The 19,465-nt window shown below is 50.7% G+C and overlaps 1 protein-coding gene across 6 annotated transcripts in view; it reads right to left on the reverse strand.

The window, feature by feature from the left end:
- LOC135897288 (probable cytochrome P450 12a5, mitochondrial) overlaps positions 1-19,465 on the reverse strand; it is a 189,120-nt gene that overhangs the window by 144,972 nt on the left and 24,683 nt on the right. For 5 of the 6 annotated variants that reach the window (XM_070526523.1, XM_065425892.1, XM_065425891.1 and 2 more), the window contains 2 exons: positions 3,575-3,658; positions 2,911-3,045 (listed from right to left, as the gene is read on the reverse strand). The exons of the other annotated variant lie outside the window; for it this stretch is intronic. In XM_070526523.1, the coding sequence (XP_070382624.1) occupies positions 2,911-3,011 (101 nt within the window). In that variant the 5' untranslated portion in view covers positions 3,012-3,045; positions 3,575-3,658. The remainder of the gene's footprint in view (positions 1-2,910; positions 3,046-3,574; positions 3,659-19,465) is intronic. 6 annotated transcript variants of the gene reach the window in all.

Here is a 19,465-nt window from a genome sequence, read left to right on the forward strand (position 1 = left end):
TATTTTAAGCGCATTCAAGCACAAGGTGGAGGAAGAGACGCAGGGCTGTAGTGCCCCAAATGCAAGCTTTACGTTCGCTGTCTCGAATAGCCGGGAATTCGCCAATTGCAATCTAACAGCGAAATTCTGTCTTTGCATGATGAACGCGTGCGCGTCGACACTCTGGAGTTTCAGCGCCCTTCGTGTACCTTCGAACTTGTCAGACCACACCACCCAAACGCCTGGCTCCCCGTTATAGCCAGCCGTAGTCCCATTTTAAAGCGAAAGCATTACTGGCCGCGAACTTGCGATTTGACCAGGGCGGTGCTCCGAGGAGGTACATGACGTCACAACGCGTCTGTCGCCGCGGATATTTACCTCTCTTTCTCTCTCTCTCGCTCGCTAGTCACTACTGCACATGCGCCACTAGTCACAGGCTTTCCGCAGCTGCGCAGCGCCGCGCCAGTCCGCTCCCCCGTTTGGTATGACGTCACACCACGTTCCACGTCGTTGCGCTACCCTCCGCTCACCAGCTGCGTCGCATGCCTGATAACATGTCGGATGATTGAAAAGGAGAGCTCGTGCGCCGCAACTGCAGTTGAGGCGGCAGTATGGACGGCGACAATTCTGATAAGCAGGAGAAGGTTTGGAATCGACATCGAAACGAGATGAAGTGGAGACGAAGCACTCAGGAAGCAGACCAACCGCGCGCCGAATGACTGGCTAAACGCCGCAACATAGCTAGACAACCAGACTGACCTGTACTTGCAAGCAAGATTAACGAAGGCTAACCATGCTATGCCTTAAATTTCGCTATGTATATCCTGGCATAGCCAAGCTAAATCAGTGTCAATTGTTATGCCTATGCTGTGTACCACGAGCCACCTAGTTGCTTTAGCTGCGGTATTGGTGAACACATAGCCAGGTATTGTCGCCGACGGCAGGAGCAAGTTTCAGGCATACCCGACTATCACTCTGGAGCCCAACATAGTGCACTGTGGCAGAACGCCTGCCTCTTCGACGGCAACCGCGGGAACGTGCATCCCGGCGTGAGTCCCCAGCTTCCCATCGCAATCTTACTCCTCGTCAGAGCGGCTATCGTCCCTTGCCATCACCTCCTCGTCATTCACTTTCACCACCATCCCAGCTGGGAAACTAGCTAGTGCGACCGATGAATGTGAGCTCGCGGGACGGTCAAATAGTCCTCCGCCTGTCGCCATGCACAAAGACAAAGTGTGTATCTGTGTTGATGGTTTAAATACTGATGCCTTAGTCGATACCGCACTACAGTTTCTGTAATCAGTGTTTTGTTTGAGAATCGCCTAGGACACAAAGTAATGTTCGCGTCAGACAAAGAGACCTTCTCGTGGAGTGGGGGGTTAAGTGCAGCGGCACGATGGAATTTGCTCTGGTACAGTGAGTGTGGGTGGACAAGATTTTCCAAATGAATTTGTTACTTTTGAACACACCACTCGAAACATCATCCTTGGGATTCACTTTTTTATGTGTGTGGTGTAATGTTACATTGTGGGGCTGCTTAAATTTCTCTTCGAAGTCACGGGATAAGAGCCACACGAGCAATCTCTGGCGTCAACAAGCAGAGTTTTTCTGTGCCTCACAATGTCGTTTTACCGGCTCAGACTGCGGCATTTGTTCCGGTGACTTCCACGCATTGCCCTCCGCATCGCTGTCATTGTTTAATTGAGCTGTACTACCATGCTATGGCGAAGATAAATGTATTGATTCCTCGATCCATTATCGTATGTGTAGATGGTCGTGCTCACGTGTGGACGGTGAACGCGTATTAGGAGCAAGTTTTACTGCCGAGGGGACTCCAGCAGGCCACCTTTGACTAAGGAGCGACCGTCAGTATAGACGCCGTTGACGCTTCCGCCGATGCCAGGGTTGCAAATTGCGACTACACCATGGAATTCTACCGTATGACGAACAAGTCGCAATCCTCTTCACAACGGAAAGAATTGCAAAAGGTGCTCGCCCGCAATGCGCAAGTTTTCCATTTGCATCCAATGAGCATCCAATTTCGCTTTCTGACTCGCGGCCGCTACATCGCATGAGCACCGGCCAAGCGACGCCTATTCGCCAAAAGCTGTACCGCGTCTCCCACCCGGAACGAAAAGTAACCGATAAGCAGTTCAAGAAATGCTGCAGAGAGGTATTGTTCTGGAGCGTTGCAATCTCTGGGCCGCTCCAGTGACACTAGTTAAGAAAAGGGGGCGATTCTTGGAGATTCTGTATTGATTATGGAAGACTTAACGCAGCCGAAGGAAGGACGTGCACCCTCTGGCACGAATTGACGATGCTGCTGATTGTTTTTATGCAGCCCCCAGCTTTTCCACCGTTGACTTACGATCGGGATACTCGCAAATACCGATGCACCCGACAGAGAAAGAGAAAACTGCCTTTGTGACGCCAGACGGTCTCTTCGAGTTTAATGCCATGCCTTTCGGTTTATGCAACGCGCCACAAACTTTTGAGACGTTTCTGGACGCATTGCTGTGCGGATTTAAATGGGAGACCTGCATGCGTTACCACGATGATGTAATCATTTTTAGCAAACCACTTGAGCAGCGCAATCAGTGACTTAGCGTCGTACTGGACCGTATACAAAACGCCGGATTGGCTTTAAACACAAAGAAGTGCCACTTCGGTGAGCACCAGACCCTCGTGCCCGGTCTTCTCGCAGAGAAAGATGGCATTCGACCTGACCCTGAAAAGACTGCTGCAGTGCGCTATTTTAGCCAACTCAAGACAACGAAAGGCCTCTGTAGTTTCCTGGGCCTGTGGTCGTACTGCAGCCGGTTTTTTAACTTCGCCCAGCTCGCGGATCCACTCACGTGCCTGCTTCACAACGACAATTTCTACGTATACAGGGTGCGAGGACGTGTTCCGTGAGCTGAAGTATCTACTAACCTCTGGACCTCTCTTGTACCAGCTCGATCCCGAGGCCGACTGAGCTCCACACTGACGCTAGCAGTGAGGATGTCAGCGCCGTCCTCGTTCCACTTCATCATGGGCGCCAGCACGTCGTTGGGTACGCAAGCCGAACTGTAACGAAAGCAGAGCGAAATTACTGTCACTGAATTGGAATGTCTGGTGGCAGTAGTCTTCGCCACCCAGAAGTTTAGGCGATATCTGTACGGTCGCCATTTCAAGATAGTGACGGGTCATCATTATCTTCGTTGGCTTGTTAGACTGCGAGATCCTTGTGGACGGCTGGCACGCTGGGCGTTACGCCTTCAAGAGCATACCTTTTCTGTCAATACAAGAGCGGTCGGTGTCATCGGGCCACGTTGGCTTTGCTAGCACGCTTCATCGATTACACCAGCGTTTTTATTGGCCGAAGCTGTCGAAGAGCACAAGACAGTACATTGCATGTTGCCTATGTTGACAAACGTCATAAGAAGCCGGCGACGCCTCCTGTATGCTTCTTGCAACCAGTGAACCCACCTATTTTAGTATTTGAAGAAGTTGGTATCAATTCGCTCGGCCTCTTTCACAAGAGCTCTACCAGCCGTCACTGGCTTATTGCTTGCGCCGACTACTCGACGCGCTATACTAAGATTCCGGCGCTTACCTGTGCTACCGCCGATGATGTGTCCTGTTTTCTGCTTCATTCTGTCATCCTGCGTCACGGGGCTCCACTGTTCTTATAAATGACCTGGAAGGAAATTTACCGCCGATGTTGTTGAATAACTGCTGTGCCTTTGTGGTTTTACTCATCGCCATTCAACGCCATACCACCCACAAACAAATGGCCTCACCGAACGCATGAATCGTACGCTTCGCAAGACGTTCTCACTGTACGTCTCAGCTGATCACAACAATTGGGATGCCCTAGTGCCCTTGGTCACGCACGCATACCATACAGCCATGCGCGAAGTAACCGGGCATGCGCCTTTCTATCTGTTGTACGCCCGCAGTCCCCAAACGTTCTTAGACACAATTTTGCCATTCACACTAAAAAAAGACACACCGATTCTGCAGTCCTTGTGTCGTGCCGAAGAAGCGCATCGGTTAGCTCGCTTAGGAAGGCTCTCTTCGTAAGTTTCAACCAAGGCACTATGTGACGCCCGGCATATACATGTCACTTTCGCTCCTGGCGATCATGTTTTACTATCGACACCTCTACGGGAGGAAGGCTTGTATCGCGAGTTCATTTGAACGTACAGTGGTCCATTCGTGATAGTCAGCCGATTAAGTTACGTCAACTACTTAATTCTAAGCTGACCGTCGATAATCGCTGGTCGCGGAAAACTCAAGTGGTTCATGTGGGCCGCCTGAAGCACTACCATCATAGTGTTCCCGAATCAAGAAATGCCACATAAGTGGTTCCCTGACTACGTCTCTACGCCACCCCAATGATCTTGTAATAAATCTCTCTCATCCGTAACACACACACACACACACATATATATATATATATATATATATATATATATATATATATATATATATATATATAATATATATATATATATATATATATATATATATCAAAACGAAAGCAGTTCTGGGTCCGGGTAAATATTCTCAGTGAAGTAGACACGCGTATGTAGCGGTTTATTGCCGTTTCGGCCGGGGTCCGGCCGAAACGTCACGTAGTAATAACGGTGAATAACACAGTGCCACATCTGTGAATGTCAAAACTAACTTTTTAGTGGGCGAACTTGTGCCGACACAATCACACTGAAACCGCAGCTATATTTCGCCAAACACAGGTCGGCGATCAGCGAAATCTAAGCAACGGGTCAAGCACGTGGTCGTTTTGCGTGAGTCATCGAAGGTTCCGGAGAAATCGCTGGTTTACGCCTGTCTTTCATAAAGTACTACACAGTTTGCGTCGTGAATATATGCAAGTCAGATTACAAAAGGTTCATTGACAACAGACAGCCGATAGCACGATCGACATCATTCCAGAAACTTCCGATGTGTGCTAGCTCATCCTGCGCTGAGCGATAACATATGTAAGACGGTGAAACGCGGTTCCCCAATGAATGATAATCAAGTACACGTGTCAATACACCCTCCTAAAAGGCATCGCCCATAGGCTGCAAACACAGAGAAAAACGAACAACAAAAGCAACCGTAGTAATGATCATAAAACCGTAAACCGTAAAATCGCTTAAGACGCACCACGGAGCGCACTTCAGATCGGGCGTGGCACCGCTATGATTCCAACAAGCTTTCTTGCACGACCTCATAGTCCAGTGCACAAATACGTCGGAAGATCTTGTAGGGTTCGAAAAGGCAGCGTAACAGCTTCTCGCTAAGTGCTCGACGTGGTATTAGAGTCCAGACCCAGACACCGTCGCCGGGCTGGTATTCGACGTCGCGTCACCGGAGATGGCAGTGCCGGCTGTCGGTCCTCTGCTGGTTCTTGATGCGCAGCCGCGTTGTCTGCCAGGCTTCTGCGGCGGGCTGGAGATAATCGGCGACATAGATATTCTTTTCATCAGCGATGTAGGGCAGCATGGCGTCGAGTGTCGTCGTCAACTTTCTGCATGCCGGCGAGGGTCTTATCCAGCCGCTCCGTAAGACCATTCATCTGTGGATAGCAGGCAGCTGTGCTGCGATGACTTGTCTGGCTATAGTGCCGGATGGCTTGAGTAAGCTCAGGTGTAAAAGCTTTTCCTCTGTCAGTAATGAGGAATGCAAGCGCACCATGTCGCAGCAGGATCTTCCCTAGGGAAAATTTGGCTCCTTCCGCTGCACTACCTCTGGGCAGGGCTTTTGTTTCCGCGTAGCGGGTAACGTAGTCGGTGGCGACGCACATCCACATGTTGTCGGACGTTGACGTCGGAAAAGGTGCCCACAAATCCATTCCAAACTGTTGAAGCGGTCTGCCAGAAGGCCATATATATATATATATATATATATATATATATATATATATATATATATATATATATATATATATATATATATGTATATATATATTATAAGACCGCGAGTGACCAAGCTGACCAGCGCTTTTCATTCCAAATAAGGCAACGCCCGGCCTCATGCGCGAAGAAGTAGAAGAACAGGGAAGATGAAGATGGCTATGTACAAATGAAAATGACGAAGCGCGCTAATAGTGCTTACACTAACTTCGCCCCGTCATGGAAGCGGCCAGCCGATTATAGTTTAGGTAACCGGGTAGTGAAGGGCTTCATCAGCGAGACATGAACAATTTTGCCATTGGGGCGGTGCCAGTGAGTGATGGAGTACTGGGTGGACAGATAGTTCACTGCAGATGTTTTCTACACAATGGTGTATAGGCCCATCTAGCGTTGAAGAAACTTCTCACAAAATCCTGGAGTGCGGACTGGAGTCCAAAGCATGAATTGGTCTCCAGTGGGAAAACGTATGTCACAGTGTCTGTTGTCGCATTGACGTTTGCGCTTAGCTGGGGTAGCTTCTGTGCCTTGCCGGGCGAGTTCATGGCAATGTGCAACTCGGGAAGCAAAACTGGTGGAGGTACATCAAGATCCCGAATCCCTCTCGCATTCCCGTCCTCCGTGGAGCTACGTTCCGGTCATGGCCTGCGCACCGCTACCCCTACAACGATGGACACTTCCAACCCCGGCTCTTCCGGTGTCTCTAACCTTACCACAAAAACGACTACGCTTGCGGCGCCCTCTTGGACTGTGACGAGCCCTCAACGCGAAGAGCCATCTTTGTGAGACTCAGCGTTGATGACGTCGGTGATTTGATCGACCACTACGACCGCGTGAGTTCTTGCAATAAGTGGAACGACACCGAGAAATTGAAGCACGTCGCATTATACTTGACCGGTGTTGCAAAGACGGGGTATTTCAACCCCGAATCCGACATCGCGGATTGGTCTACGTTTACCTCCAACCTGCGGAAAATCTTCGCTTGCTCCTCTGGCCATGTAAAAGTCACCAAACAGGCTGGGCACGCGCCTCCAACTTCCACAAGTGTCTTCCATCTCGTCTTGTGCGTCTTGGTTCTGTGCCGCGATACGAACACTAGCATGATGGAAACTGATCCCGTTCGACACATATTAAAAGGCACTGGGTATGTCGCGTTCAGCGCCCTAATTGTGCAAAATCAGAGTTCTGTCCGAGACATCACTTTCACATGTGCGCGAATAGACGAGCTGCAGCCTCTTCGTCTTCAACATGACAACAGCGATTCTCAGCCTCCCCATTCTTCGATCTACATGTTGTTACCCCGCACACCTCCACCACTTTATCAGACTCAGACCGACCAAGCTGTCCAACGCCTTTTACTCCGAAAAAGGTACCGCCCCAGCTCATGCGCGAGGTAGAACAGGGAAGATTATAATAGCAATGTACAAAGGAAAACGACGAAGTACGTTAATAGGGCTTAGGACATATATATATATATATATATATATATATATATATATATATATATATATATATATATATATATATATATATATATATATATATATATATATATATACATATATCATCAGCCTTCTGCCAAACTTCTCCAACTACCCCAGTCATGCACTAATTGTGGCCATGTTGTCCCTGCAAACTTCTCTATCTGATGCACCCACCTACCTTTCTGCCGCCCCCTGCTACGCTTCCTCTCTCTTCGAATCCAGTCCGTAACCCTTAATGGCCATCGGTTATCTTCCCTCCTCATTACTAGTCCAGCCCATGCCCATTTATTTTTCTTGATTTCAACTAAGATGCCATTAACTCGCGTTTGTTCCCTCACACAATCTGCTCTTTGCTTATCCTTAATGTTACACCTATCATTCTACTTTCCATAGCTGGTTGCATCGTCCTCAGTTTCAGTAGAGCCCTTTTCGTAAGCCTCTAGGTTTCTGCCCCGCACGTGAGTACTGGTAAGACATAGCTGTTATGCACTTTTCTCTTGAGGGATAATGGCAACCTGCTGTTCATGATCTGAGAATACCTGCCAAATGCTGCCCCGCCCATGGTTATTCTCCTGATCATTTCAGTCTCATGATCCGGATCCGCGGTCACTACCTGCCCTAAGTAGATGTATTCCCTTAGCGCTTCCTGTGCCTCGCTACCTATCGTAAAGTGCTCTTCTCATCGGAGACTGTTAAACATTACTTTAGCTTTCTTCAGGATAATTTTTAGACCCACCCTTCTGCTTTGCCTCTCTAGGTCAGTGAGCATGCATTGTAATTGGTCCCCTGAGTCCCCTGAGTGCTAAGCAAGGCAATATCATTAGTGAATCGCAAGTTACTAAAGTATTCTCCGTTAACCTTCTTCCCCAATTCTTCCATATCCAGGTCTGTGAATATCTCCAGTAAACACACTGTGAATAGCACTGGAGAGATCGCATCTCTCTCCCTGACGCCTTTCTTTATTGGGATTTTGTTGCTTTCTTTATGGAGGACTACTGTGGCTGTGGAGCCGCCATAGATGCTTTTAGTATTTTTACACGCGGCTCGTCTCCACCCTCATTTCTATTTCATAATGCCTCCATGACTGCTAAGGTTTCCACTGAATGAAACGCTTTCACGCAATCAATGAAGCTATATATAGGTGTTGGTTATATTCCGCACGTTTTTCTATCACCTGATTGATAGTGTGAATATGGTCTATTGTTGAGTAGCCTTTACGGAATCCTGCCTTGTCATTTGGTTGACAGAAGTGTAAGGTGTTCCTGACTGTATTTGTGATTACCTTAGTAAATACTTTGTAGGCAACGGACAGTAAGTTGATCAGTCTGTAATTTTTCATGTGTTTGGCGTCCCCTTTCTTGTGGATTAGGATTAATTTAGCGTTCTTCAAAGATTCCAGTACGCTCGACGTCATCAGGCAATGCGTATACAGGGCGGCCAGCTCTTCTAGAACAATCTGCCCACCATTCATCAACAAATCTGCTGTTACCTGATCCTCCCCAGCTCCATTACCGCTTTCCATAGCTCCCAACGCTTTCTTTAGTTCTTCCGGCATTACTTCTGGTATTTGAAATTCTTCTAGACTATTCTCTCTTTCATTATCGTCGTGGTGCCGCTGGTACTGTATAAATCTCAATTGAACTCCTCAGTCACTTGAGCTATCTCATTCATACTAGTAATGATATTGCCGAATTTGTCTCTTAACGCATAGTTTCTTCTTCACTGGTTTTAGGCTTCCTCCATTCCTGAGAACATGTTCAATTCTATCCATATTATACTTACTTATGTCAGCTGTCTTACTCTTGTTGATTAACTTGGAAATTTCGGCCAGTTCTATTCTAGCTGTAGGGTTACAGGCTTTCATGCATTGACGTTTCTTGATCAGATCTTTCGTCTCCTGCGATAGCTTACCGGTATCCTGTCTAATAGAGTTACCACCTACTTCTATTGCACCCTCCTTAATGATGCACATAAGATTGCCGCTCATTGCTTCAACACTCTAAAGTCCTTTCCTGAGTTAAAACCGAATACCTGCTCTGTAGCTTGATCCGTATTTCCTTCATTTTCCATCTTACCGCTAACTCATTGATCGGCTTCATATTGCTACGGGGTCGTATTCCCACTGACGAAGAGCCGCGCAGGAAGAAGACGAAGACGACGATTGGAAGCTAGCGCGGGCTGTTGCCTCTTGGTCAAGTGCGGCGTATTGCCTTGTAAATATACTTGTAAATAGCTTTTCGTCGGTGTCTTCCTACGTAACATATTTGGTGGAGGTGGACGTTCCCTGTACCTCGTCACAGAGCTTCGCAGTGGACGGTCCGTCGAGCCTACCTTCATGGCTCCCGGCGACGCCTACCCGACTCCACCAGCTCCGACACCTGCTGCCACTTCGACGACCTACATCACCCTCTCCGCTCCCCGTGATCCTGGCGTATTCTCGGCAAAAGATGGGGAAGACGTCGAGGACTGGATCAGCCTTTACGAACACGTCAGCCGCAATAACCGGTGGGACCCAACTATCATGCTCGCCAACGTCGTCTTTTACCTCGGTGGCACACCTCGAGTTTGGTATCGGACGCACGAAGATGAGCTGACCAGTTGGGATTCGCTTAAGCAAAAGCTTCGAGACTTGTTCGGCAACCCCTACGGTCACCAACTTGCCGCGCAGAAGGCGCTTTCCGGTCGTGTGCAGACGTCAACGGAGCCCTACGTCACGTACATTCAGGACGTCTTGGCTCTATGCCGCAAAGTTGACGCACACATGACTGAGTCCGACAAGGTCTCCCACATCCTCAAAGGCATTGCCGATGACGCCTTCAACTTGCTCGTGTTTAACAACGTCGCCACCGTGGATGCAGTTATAAAAGAGTGCCGCCGCCTGGAATTCGCTAAAAGCCGACGTATCGACCAACAGTTTGCCCGTCTGCCCAACACCCCAGCGACATCTTCCTGTGCCGACGCTCCTCGTCCCAACAACACTGGCGATGTTACCAGGATTGTCCGGCGTGAGATAGAGGCCGCCTATCCGGCTGCGTTCGACTCCAGCCCCTCCAATGCACCTGCAGTCACTGTTTCCCTGATCCAGGCAGTTGTCCGCCAGGAGTTCGCCAACATGGGTATTCACACCATCTGCTCGGCCCATCGCCCTGATCCCCACCCGGCATCTTCGATTCCACCCCGTCCCGCACCTTCTTACCCTCCACGTTTCCGCAACCCCTCTGAATGGCGCACTGCAGACGACAAGCCAATTTGTTTTCACTGCCATCGAATTGGGCACATTTCTCGGCACTGCCGCAGTCGCTGGAGTTCTCTGAACCAGTCTACATATTCTGCCTACTCTCGCCCCCCAGGTGGCCTTTCTCGTCCCTATGTTGCCCGCTCAGATAATGCCGCCACCGATTCTCCTGCGCCGAGCCGACCCTATTCTCGTTCGCCTTCGCCCCAACGACGCCAATCTCGCTCTCCCCAGCCCAGTCGTTCATATTCGCCGACTCCCTTCGGACGCCGCTCCCAGCCGGAAAACAAGACGATGTAGCGCCTCGAGGTGACGCTGCATTGCTCCCTCCGCCGCCAAATCCTCTCCTGACGTTGCCCACCCATCTGAACCTTCTTGACGTGCAAGTCGACGGTGTTCCTGTATCAGCTCTCATAGACACTGGGGCGCATTTGTCGGTAATGAGCGCGGATCTTCGTAACCGGCTGAGGAAAATAGTCACGCCCGCCACGACGCCTGTTGTCCGTGTCGCCGATGGCGGAACAGCCCCCGTAATTGGTATGTGTGCCGCCCGCGTCTCCTTCGCCGATCGCTCCACTACCGTGCTATTCACAGTCATCGCTCATTGTCCCCACGACATCATCCTCGGCCTCGACTTCCTCTCCGCACATTCTGCTCTCATCGATTGCTCCGCCAGTACTCTCCGCCTCGACCTGCCTGTTCTGGATCCCGCTGAAGAACACCTTCCTCGCCTCAGTTCCGTCGACTTCGTTCGCTTACCACCTTCGGCACTGACTTACGTTGACTTCGTGTCATCCCCGCAAGTGCCCGACGGTCACTACATCGCGGCTCCTATGCAAGACGTCCTCCTTACGCACGGGATCACACTACCTCATACTATTTTATCTATTACGGCGAATTGCGTCTGCCTGCCAGTGGTCAATTTTGCCTTGACGACACAAGTGCTGCCACGCGGGATGTCTCTGGCCCAACTTTGCTCATTCGAGGATCACTCTGTAGCATCGATTTCAATAGACGACAATTCAACCGATCCTCCTCTACCATCGCAGTCGGCGACTTGTACCATCGCCAACTTACAGAAAATGATTGCACCCGACATGCCGTCCGAGCACGCTCGTGCGCTCTACCGCGTTCTCATTTCCTACCAAGATATTTTTGACTTTAACGATCGTCCTTTGGCCCAAACAACAGCTGTTAAACATCGCATTAATACCGGAGATGCCCCTCCTATTCATCGCCGCCCGTATCGAGTATCACCGGCTGAGCGTCAAGTGATTCACACCGAAGTTCGCAAAATGGTTGCCAAGAACATTATTGAACCGTCATGTGGTCCATGGGCGTCACCGGTTGTGCTGGTAAAAAAGAAGGATGGCTCATGGCGCTTTTGCGTGGATTATCGGCACGTTAACAGGGTTACCAAAAAGGACGTGTATCCCCTACCTCGGATTGATGACGCCCTTGACTGCCTCCACGGTGCTCGCTATTTCTCCTCTATTGATCTTCGCTCCGGCTATTGGCAGATTGCCGTGGACGATCTCGACCGCGAGAAGACTGCCTTTGTAACACCCGACGGTCTTTATCAATTCAAGGTGATGCCGTTCGGCCTATGTAACGCTCCTGCCACTTTTGAACGCATGATGGACTCCCTTCTTCACGGTTTCAAATGGTCCACGTGCCTGTGCTACTTAGACGACGTTATAGTATTCTCCCCAACATTCGCTACGCACCTCGAGCGCCTCTCACTAGTCCTGGACGTTTTTCGCCGAGCCGGTCTACAACTCAACGCATCGAAGTGCCAATTCGGCCGTCGACAGATTACCGTCCTTGGACATCTCGTTGACGCGAACGGAGTGCAACCGGACCCAGGCAAGATCCATGCTGTTACGCACTTCCCTGTTCCGAAGTGTGTCAAGGATGTGCGCAGCTTCATCGGCCTTTGCTCGTACTTCCGCCGTTTCGTCCAAAATTTCGCGGCCATAGCACGACCACTAACCGAGCTTTTGAAAAAAGACGCCCCTTTCCAGTGGGGCGATAACGAGGCCTCTGCATTCTCGCTTCTCATCGATCTTCTCACAACGCCCCCCGTTCTGGCCCACTTCGATCCTTCTGCGCCTACCGAAGTCCGTACTGATGCCAGCGGTCACGGAATTGGCGCAATACTGGCACAACGCCAGCGTGGCCACGACCGTGTTATCGCTTACGCCAGCAGGCTCCTCTCGCCCGCGGAGCGCAACTATTCCATCACTGAGCGTCAGTGTCTGGCCCTAGTTTGGGCGGTTGCTAAGTTCCGCCCATACTTATATGGCCGACCCTTTTCTGTTATCACAGACCATCACGCGCTTTGTTGGGTATGCTCATTGAAAGACCCTTCAGGAAGACTTGGTCGCTGGGCCTTACGCCTCCAAGAATATTCGTTCTCTGTCACCTACAAATCTGGCCGACTACACAAGGACGCTGACTGCCTGTCTCGCTACCCGGTAGACGGGCCTGACGACGCCGACAGTAGTACCGCCGACGGCATTTTCTCTGTGTCTGCCTTCGCTAACATCGCCGATGAGCAGTACCGGGACCTATCGCTGTGAGTACTCATCGAGCGTCCGCGCTCTGCACCTACCGACGCATCCGTTCGCCGATATGTCCTCCAGGGCGGCATTCTGTACCGAAGGAGCTTCCTCCCTGACGGCCCTGATCTTCTTCTTGTCGTGCCACAACATCTACGACAGACTGTGCTCTTTCAGATGCATGACGCACCCACTGCAGGACATCTTGGCGTCACCCGCACGTACGACCGCGTCCGCCGCCGCTTCTATTGGCCTGGTCTTGCTCGCTCCGTCCGACGCTATGTTGCTGCCTGTGATCCCTGCCAGCGTCGGAAAACGCCTCAGGTGCTACCTTCCGGTCATCTCCAGCCGATCGCCGTCCCTGTGGAACCGTTTTTTCGTGTTGGATTAGACCTCCTCGGTCCCTTTCCCACGTCATCCTCTGAGAACAAATGGGTAGCCGTCGCAACTGATTACGCCACCCGATACGCTATCACGCGGGCTCTACCTACCAGTTGCGCCACTGACGTCGCGGACTTTCTCATGCGTGACATTATCTTAGTGCATGGCGCCCCGCGACAGCTGCTTACTGACCGCGGTCGTAACTTCCTCTCGAAAGTTATCGCCGGCATTGTGCGTTCCTGCTCTATTCAACACAAGCTGCTACCTCATACCATCCCCAAACGAATGGCCTGACAGAGCGCTTAAACCGTACCCTTACCGGCATGCTGTCCAAGTACGTTTCGAAGGACCACCACGACTGGGACGTTGCCCTTCCTTACGTCACCTTTGCTTACAATTCTTCCCGGCACGACACCGCCGGATTTTCTCCATTTTATCTACTCTACGGTCGCGAACCGACCTTGCCCCTTGATACGGTACTTCCTCCTGCTGCGACCTCAACAACCGAGTATGCGCGCGACGCCATCGCCCTCGCCGATCATGCACGCCAGCTTGCCCGTGCTCGACTGACGGACTCGCAAACCACGCAGCAGCGTCAGTACAACGCCCGCCACCGTGACGTCCAGTTTTCGCCTGGTGCACTCGTGCTCCTGTGGTCGCCCTGTCGTAACGTTGGACTTTCCGAAAAGCTCCTTTCGCGATACACAGGGCCCTACCGCGTGCTTCGCCAGGTGACGCCTGTGACTTATGAAATTGCTCCTGTGAGCTCAACCTCATCATCTACTCTGGCGTCCAGTGATGTCGTGCACGTCAGTAGGCTCAAGAGCTACTACACTGCTTCCGAGTCCAGCCTTTAGTCGCTCCGGGACGGCGCTTTTGCCGCCGGGGGTAATGCTACGGGGTCGTATTCCCACTGACGAAGAGCCGCGCAGGAAGAAGACGAAGACGACGATTGGAAGCTAGCGCGGGCTGTTGCCTCTTGGTCAACTGCGGCGTATTGCCTTGTAAATATACTTGTAAATAACTTTTCGTCGGTGTCTTCCTACGTAACAATATGTACCAGTTTCTTAAGTTCCCTCCTCAAGTCTACGCTAATTCTAGTTGTTGCCATCCTATGGTCACTGCAGCGCACCTTGCCGAGCTCGTCCACATCTGATATGATGCCATGGTAAGCGCAGAGCATAAGGTCTATTTCATTGCTAGTGTCCCCATTCGGGCTCCCGCTTCCGGAAGAAGGTATTCATCACCCGCACATTATTCTGTTCTCTCTCTCTTTATATATATATATATATAAGTATATATATATATATATATATATATATATATATATATATATATATATATATATATATATATATATATATATATATATATATATATATATATATATATATATATATATATATATATATATATATTGTTGCGGGGTTAGAATTTTTACAGGATATTTGCAATAATCGTAGCGGCTGACAAGATGGTAGACAGCGCGCGAAGCCCAGCGTGTCGTCTTCTTTCGACCAAGTTGACATCTTCGTCAGCGTGTCACATGACCCCTGGCGGCGGAAGCACCGGCTCGGTGCTGGTTAGGAGGCGGACAAGTGATACAACTTAAAACGCGCGACATGGACCACCTCGGAGTGATGCTGAGCGACGGTTCGGTCAAGAGGGGCGATTTCGTACGTGACATCCGTTACATTACGCAAGACACGGTAACGGCCAGATTAGCGTGAAAGTAACTTCTCCGAGAGGCCAACGCGTTGCGACGTCAACCAAAGGAGAACCAGGGTGCCCTCTGTGTAATGGACGCCCCGATGGCGGGCGTCATATACGCGCCGCTGATCGTCCTGCGACTCCACAATTCGACGTCGGACAATATGGCGTGCTTCTTGAGCTTTGAGTATGGCTTCACGGGCGTACTCGGACGTGGAATTCAAGCTAGCAGGCAGAATGGTGTCGAAAGGTAGCGTAGGGTAGCGGCCAAACAAGAGGAGGAATGGAGAGAAGCCGGCGGTATCATGGCGAGACGAATTATAGACGAAAATAACGAAGGGCAGCGCAACGTCCCAGTCGCGATGGTCAGCGGAGACATACATGGACAGCATGTCAGTAAGGGTGCGATTAAGGCGCTCGGTTAGACCGTTTGTTTGTGGATGGTTAGCAGTAGCAAGTTTGTGTTTAGTCGCACACGAGTGCAGAATATCGTTCACAACTTTAGAAAGAAAGTAGCGGCCGCGGTCGGTGAGGACCTGTCGAGGTGCGCCGTGGTGAAGGATGACGTTCTCTGGGAGGAAGTCGTCGACATCGGTTGCACAGTTTGTTGGAAGAGCCCGTGTGATTGCATATCGGGTGGCGTAGTCTGTAGCTACAGCAATCCACTTGTCTCCAGAATCAGAAGTAGGAAAAGGGCCTACAAGATCAACACCTACACGGAAGAATGATTCTGATGGTACGTCAAGTGGTTGAAGGCGACCAGCGGAGAGTGTGGTCGGCTTTTTGCGTCGTTGGCAAAGGTCACACGCAGCGACCTAACGGCAGACGTCATGGTATAGACCAGGCCAATAGAAGCGCCGACGAACGCGGTCATAGCTCCATGACACGCCAAAGTGACTGGCAGTCGGGAAATCATTAAGCTGGGCGAGAACAGTCTGACGCAGATGCTCAGGCACAACGAAGAACCGGGCAGGGCCATCCGGGCGCATGTTAGAGCGGTACAATATATCATCTTGGAGTTCAAGCATGCGAAGGGAAGGATCGGGCGTCGTTGAAGTGAGCCGTTAAATAAGGTCTTGTAAGGAGGCGTCCCAACGTTATTCGGCTCTAATATCCCGAAAAGCAGCCAGGGAGAGAACGGTGACAGGTATGCCAGCCGCAGGAACGCCAGGAGGGTCGACAGGACGGCGCGACAAGCAGTCCGCATCTTGATGTAAGCGGCCGGTCTTGCATACAACTGAATAGTTGTGTTCTTGAAGGCGCAGAGCCCAGCGGCCAAGGCGCCCTGAATGATGTTTGAGGGACGCATGCCAACACAGAGCGTGGTGATCAGTGATGACTGTGAATTGACGGCCGTACAAATAGGGGCGGAATTTAGCCACTGCCCAAACAAGAGCCAGACACTCGCGTTCGGTGATGGAATAATTGCGCTCAGCAGAAGAAAGAAGGCGGCTGGCGTAGGCGATAGAGAACACGTTCTCGCCCTTGTTCTTTCTGTGTCAAGGTAGCGCCAATACCGTGGCCACTTGCATCGGTACGGACTTCTGTTGGAGCTGATGCATCAAAGTGAGCGAGAATTGGCGGGGACGTAAGCAGCCCAATCAGCTCGGTGAAAGCCCCAGCTTGCTCAGGGCCCCAAATGAATGCGGCGTCTTCCTTGAGGAGCTGATTGAAAGGGCGCGCAACGTTCGCAAAATTTAGGACAAACGGACGGAAGTAGCGGCAAATGCCGAAGAAGCTACGAACATCCTTGGCACATGTTGGCACGGGAAAGTTTCGCTGCCCGTATTTTATCGGGATCAGGGCATACACCAGAAGAATCGACGAGATGCCTGAGCACAGAGATTTCGCGATGACCGAAGTGGCACTTGGACGAATTTAATTGTAGCCCCGCCTGACGGAAAACAGATAGGATCGTCGATAGGCGTTCGAGGTGTGTCGCATAATTCGGAGAAAAAACACTCACGTCGTCCAGGTAACAGAGGCAGATTGACCACTTGAAACCCTGTAGGAGGGCGTCTATCATTCGTTCAAATGTGGCCGGGGCATTACATAAACCGAAAGGCATCACTTTTAACTGATACAGGCCATCGCGAGTAATAAATGCTGTCTTTTCACGGTCCATGTCGTCGACGGCAATTTGCCAGTAGCCGGAGCGAAGGTCGATCGACGAAAAATATTGTGCTCCATGCAGGCAATCCAGCGCATCGTCAATGCGTGGTAGCGGATAGACGTCCTTCTCGGTTATCTTGTTGAAGTGTCGATAATCCATGCAAAATCGCCAACCGTTCTCGTTCTTTTTAACTAGTGCAACAGGGGATGCCCATGGGCTGCAGGAAGGTTCGATGATGTCTCGAGAAAGCATCTTCTCAAGTTCATGTTGAATGATTTGTCGCTCAGTACGTGAGACGCGGTAGGGTCACCGATGGATCGCGCTTGCATCACCAGTGTTTATTCGATGTTTTACGACAGATGTTTGTCCTGGAGGGCGCTCTCCAAGGTCGGATATATCCCAGTATGAGGCAAGGCGGCAACGTAGTTCATTAGCACACTGAGGTGGAAGGTCGGGAGCAATCATTTCTGTTAGGGCATTGAAGTCTGAAGGAACAGGGGGCGAAGCAAGAGTTGAACACGAGGAGCTGTTACAAGTTAAAGCCGAAATATTGTAGTCTCTGGCCGGCGTTACTTGCGCCAGGGATATTCCGCGCGGGAGTACTTGAGTACAAAGTCCAAAGTTCACAAGTGGAAGGCAGGACGCGTTGTCCGAAATGGTAATGACGGTGTGACGAAAAGCGACGTTATGCGAGAGCAGGACATCCGGATTAGGGGATACGATGTAGTCACCGTCTGGTATAGGTGGAACGGGGGAGACACCTATGTAGGTAACAGCACGGTTAGGGAGGCGAATATGCTTTGTTGAAGATAGCTGTATCGGAGCACTATAGGGCGGGTGAATAGGAGCAGGTAGAGCGAGTTGCACAACACCACCAGAACAGTCTATCAAAGCGGAATGTGTAGACAGAAAGTCAAGGCTCAGAATGAGGTCGTGAGGGAAGTGCTCTAGAACATAAAATAAAACAGAAGTATGATGTCCGGCGACACTCATGTGAGCCGGACACATGCCAATAACGGCAGGTGTTCCACCGTCCGCGACTTGGACCATAGGCGACGGGGCAGGAGTAAGGACTTTCTTGAGACGATTCCGAAGCTGAGCATTCATCACAGATATGTGCGTGCCAGTGTCAATCAGAGCCGTAACAAGTACACCATCCACGTTCACTTTAATGAGGTTCCGATGTGTGGGCAAGGTCAGAAGAGAATTTTCGCGTCTGGTCGGTTTGGCAGCATCACTACCAGGTGTTGCACCCATTAGTTTTCCAGAGGGGTGCGCCGGAAGGAGCTAGGGGACAATGATCGGCGAGTAAGGGGCGATCGGGAGAAGCAGCGACGTGGCGAAGGAGTGCGGCTAGAGCGGGTAGGCAGAGAAGTATCGCCAGAATGTACTGGCTGCGTTTGCGGGGGGAACCAAAGCAAGGTTTGAGTACGCTAGTACGTTAGTAAGCCATCAATCGCACTAACAGACAGAGAACTGGTTTTCCTGAGATCGCACATGCGTTCTCGTTCATCTTAGGTAATAAATTCTGAATGCATTCTCATGTCGGGTTGCTGCTTGTAGAGGGCGCTTTTGTCTTGGTGCTTCAGGGTATATACGTTTGTTTCTGAAAGTAAAAATCAGTTAGAAGTCAGCGCTTGTCTACGTCGTCCTTTTTGTCCTCCGTCTACGTATGCGCTGTAAGTGACGATTTATACCAGGGAACCGAAGAGCAGCTTGAGGGCCGTAGGTTGGGAGGTAGGGGCAGGGGGTCGAAATCCACAAAGACCGGCAGTGACGTGAAATATGGCCGATACGGCCACCAGTGAAGCATATAGGCTTGTCGTCTGGAGTGCGCCATTCGGCCAGATTGCGATACCGCGCTGGGGCATTCAGGCTGCGGGTAAGTATGACAATGCTGGACGGAGTGTAGTCAGATCGATTAGCTGAGCAGTCGTTAGTCAAGCAAATGTTGGCGAATTCCTGGCGCACGACGGACTGTATCAGTGAGACGGTCGCCCGTCAATTGTCGGGGCCATGGGTTGGGGTTGGTACAGGAGATGCGGCTTCTATTTCACGTCGGATGATATGTAGGACGTCATCAGAGCGATCGGGCGTGGGTG

This window comes from Dermacentor albipictus, chromosome 10 (genome assembly GCF_038994185.2).
Source record: "Dermacentor albipictus isolate Rhodes 1998 colony chromosome 10, USDA_Dalb.pri_finalv2, whole genome shotgun sequence".
NCBI classification, from domain to species: domain Eukaryota; kingdom Metazoa; phylum Arthropoda; class Arachnida; order Ixodida; family Ixodidae; genus Dermacentor; species Dermacentor albipictus.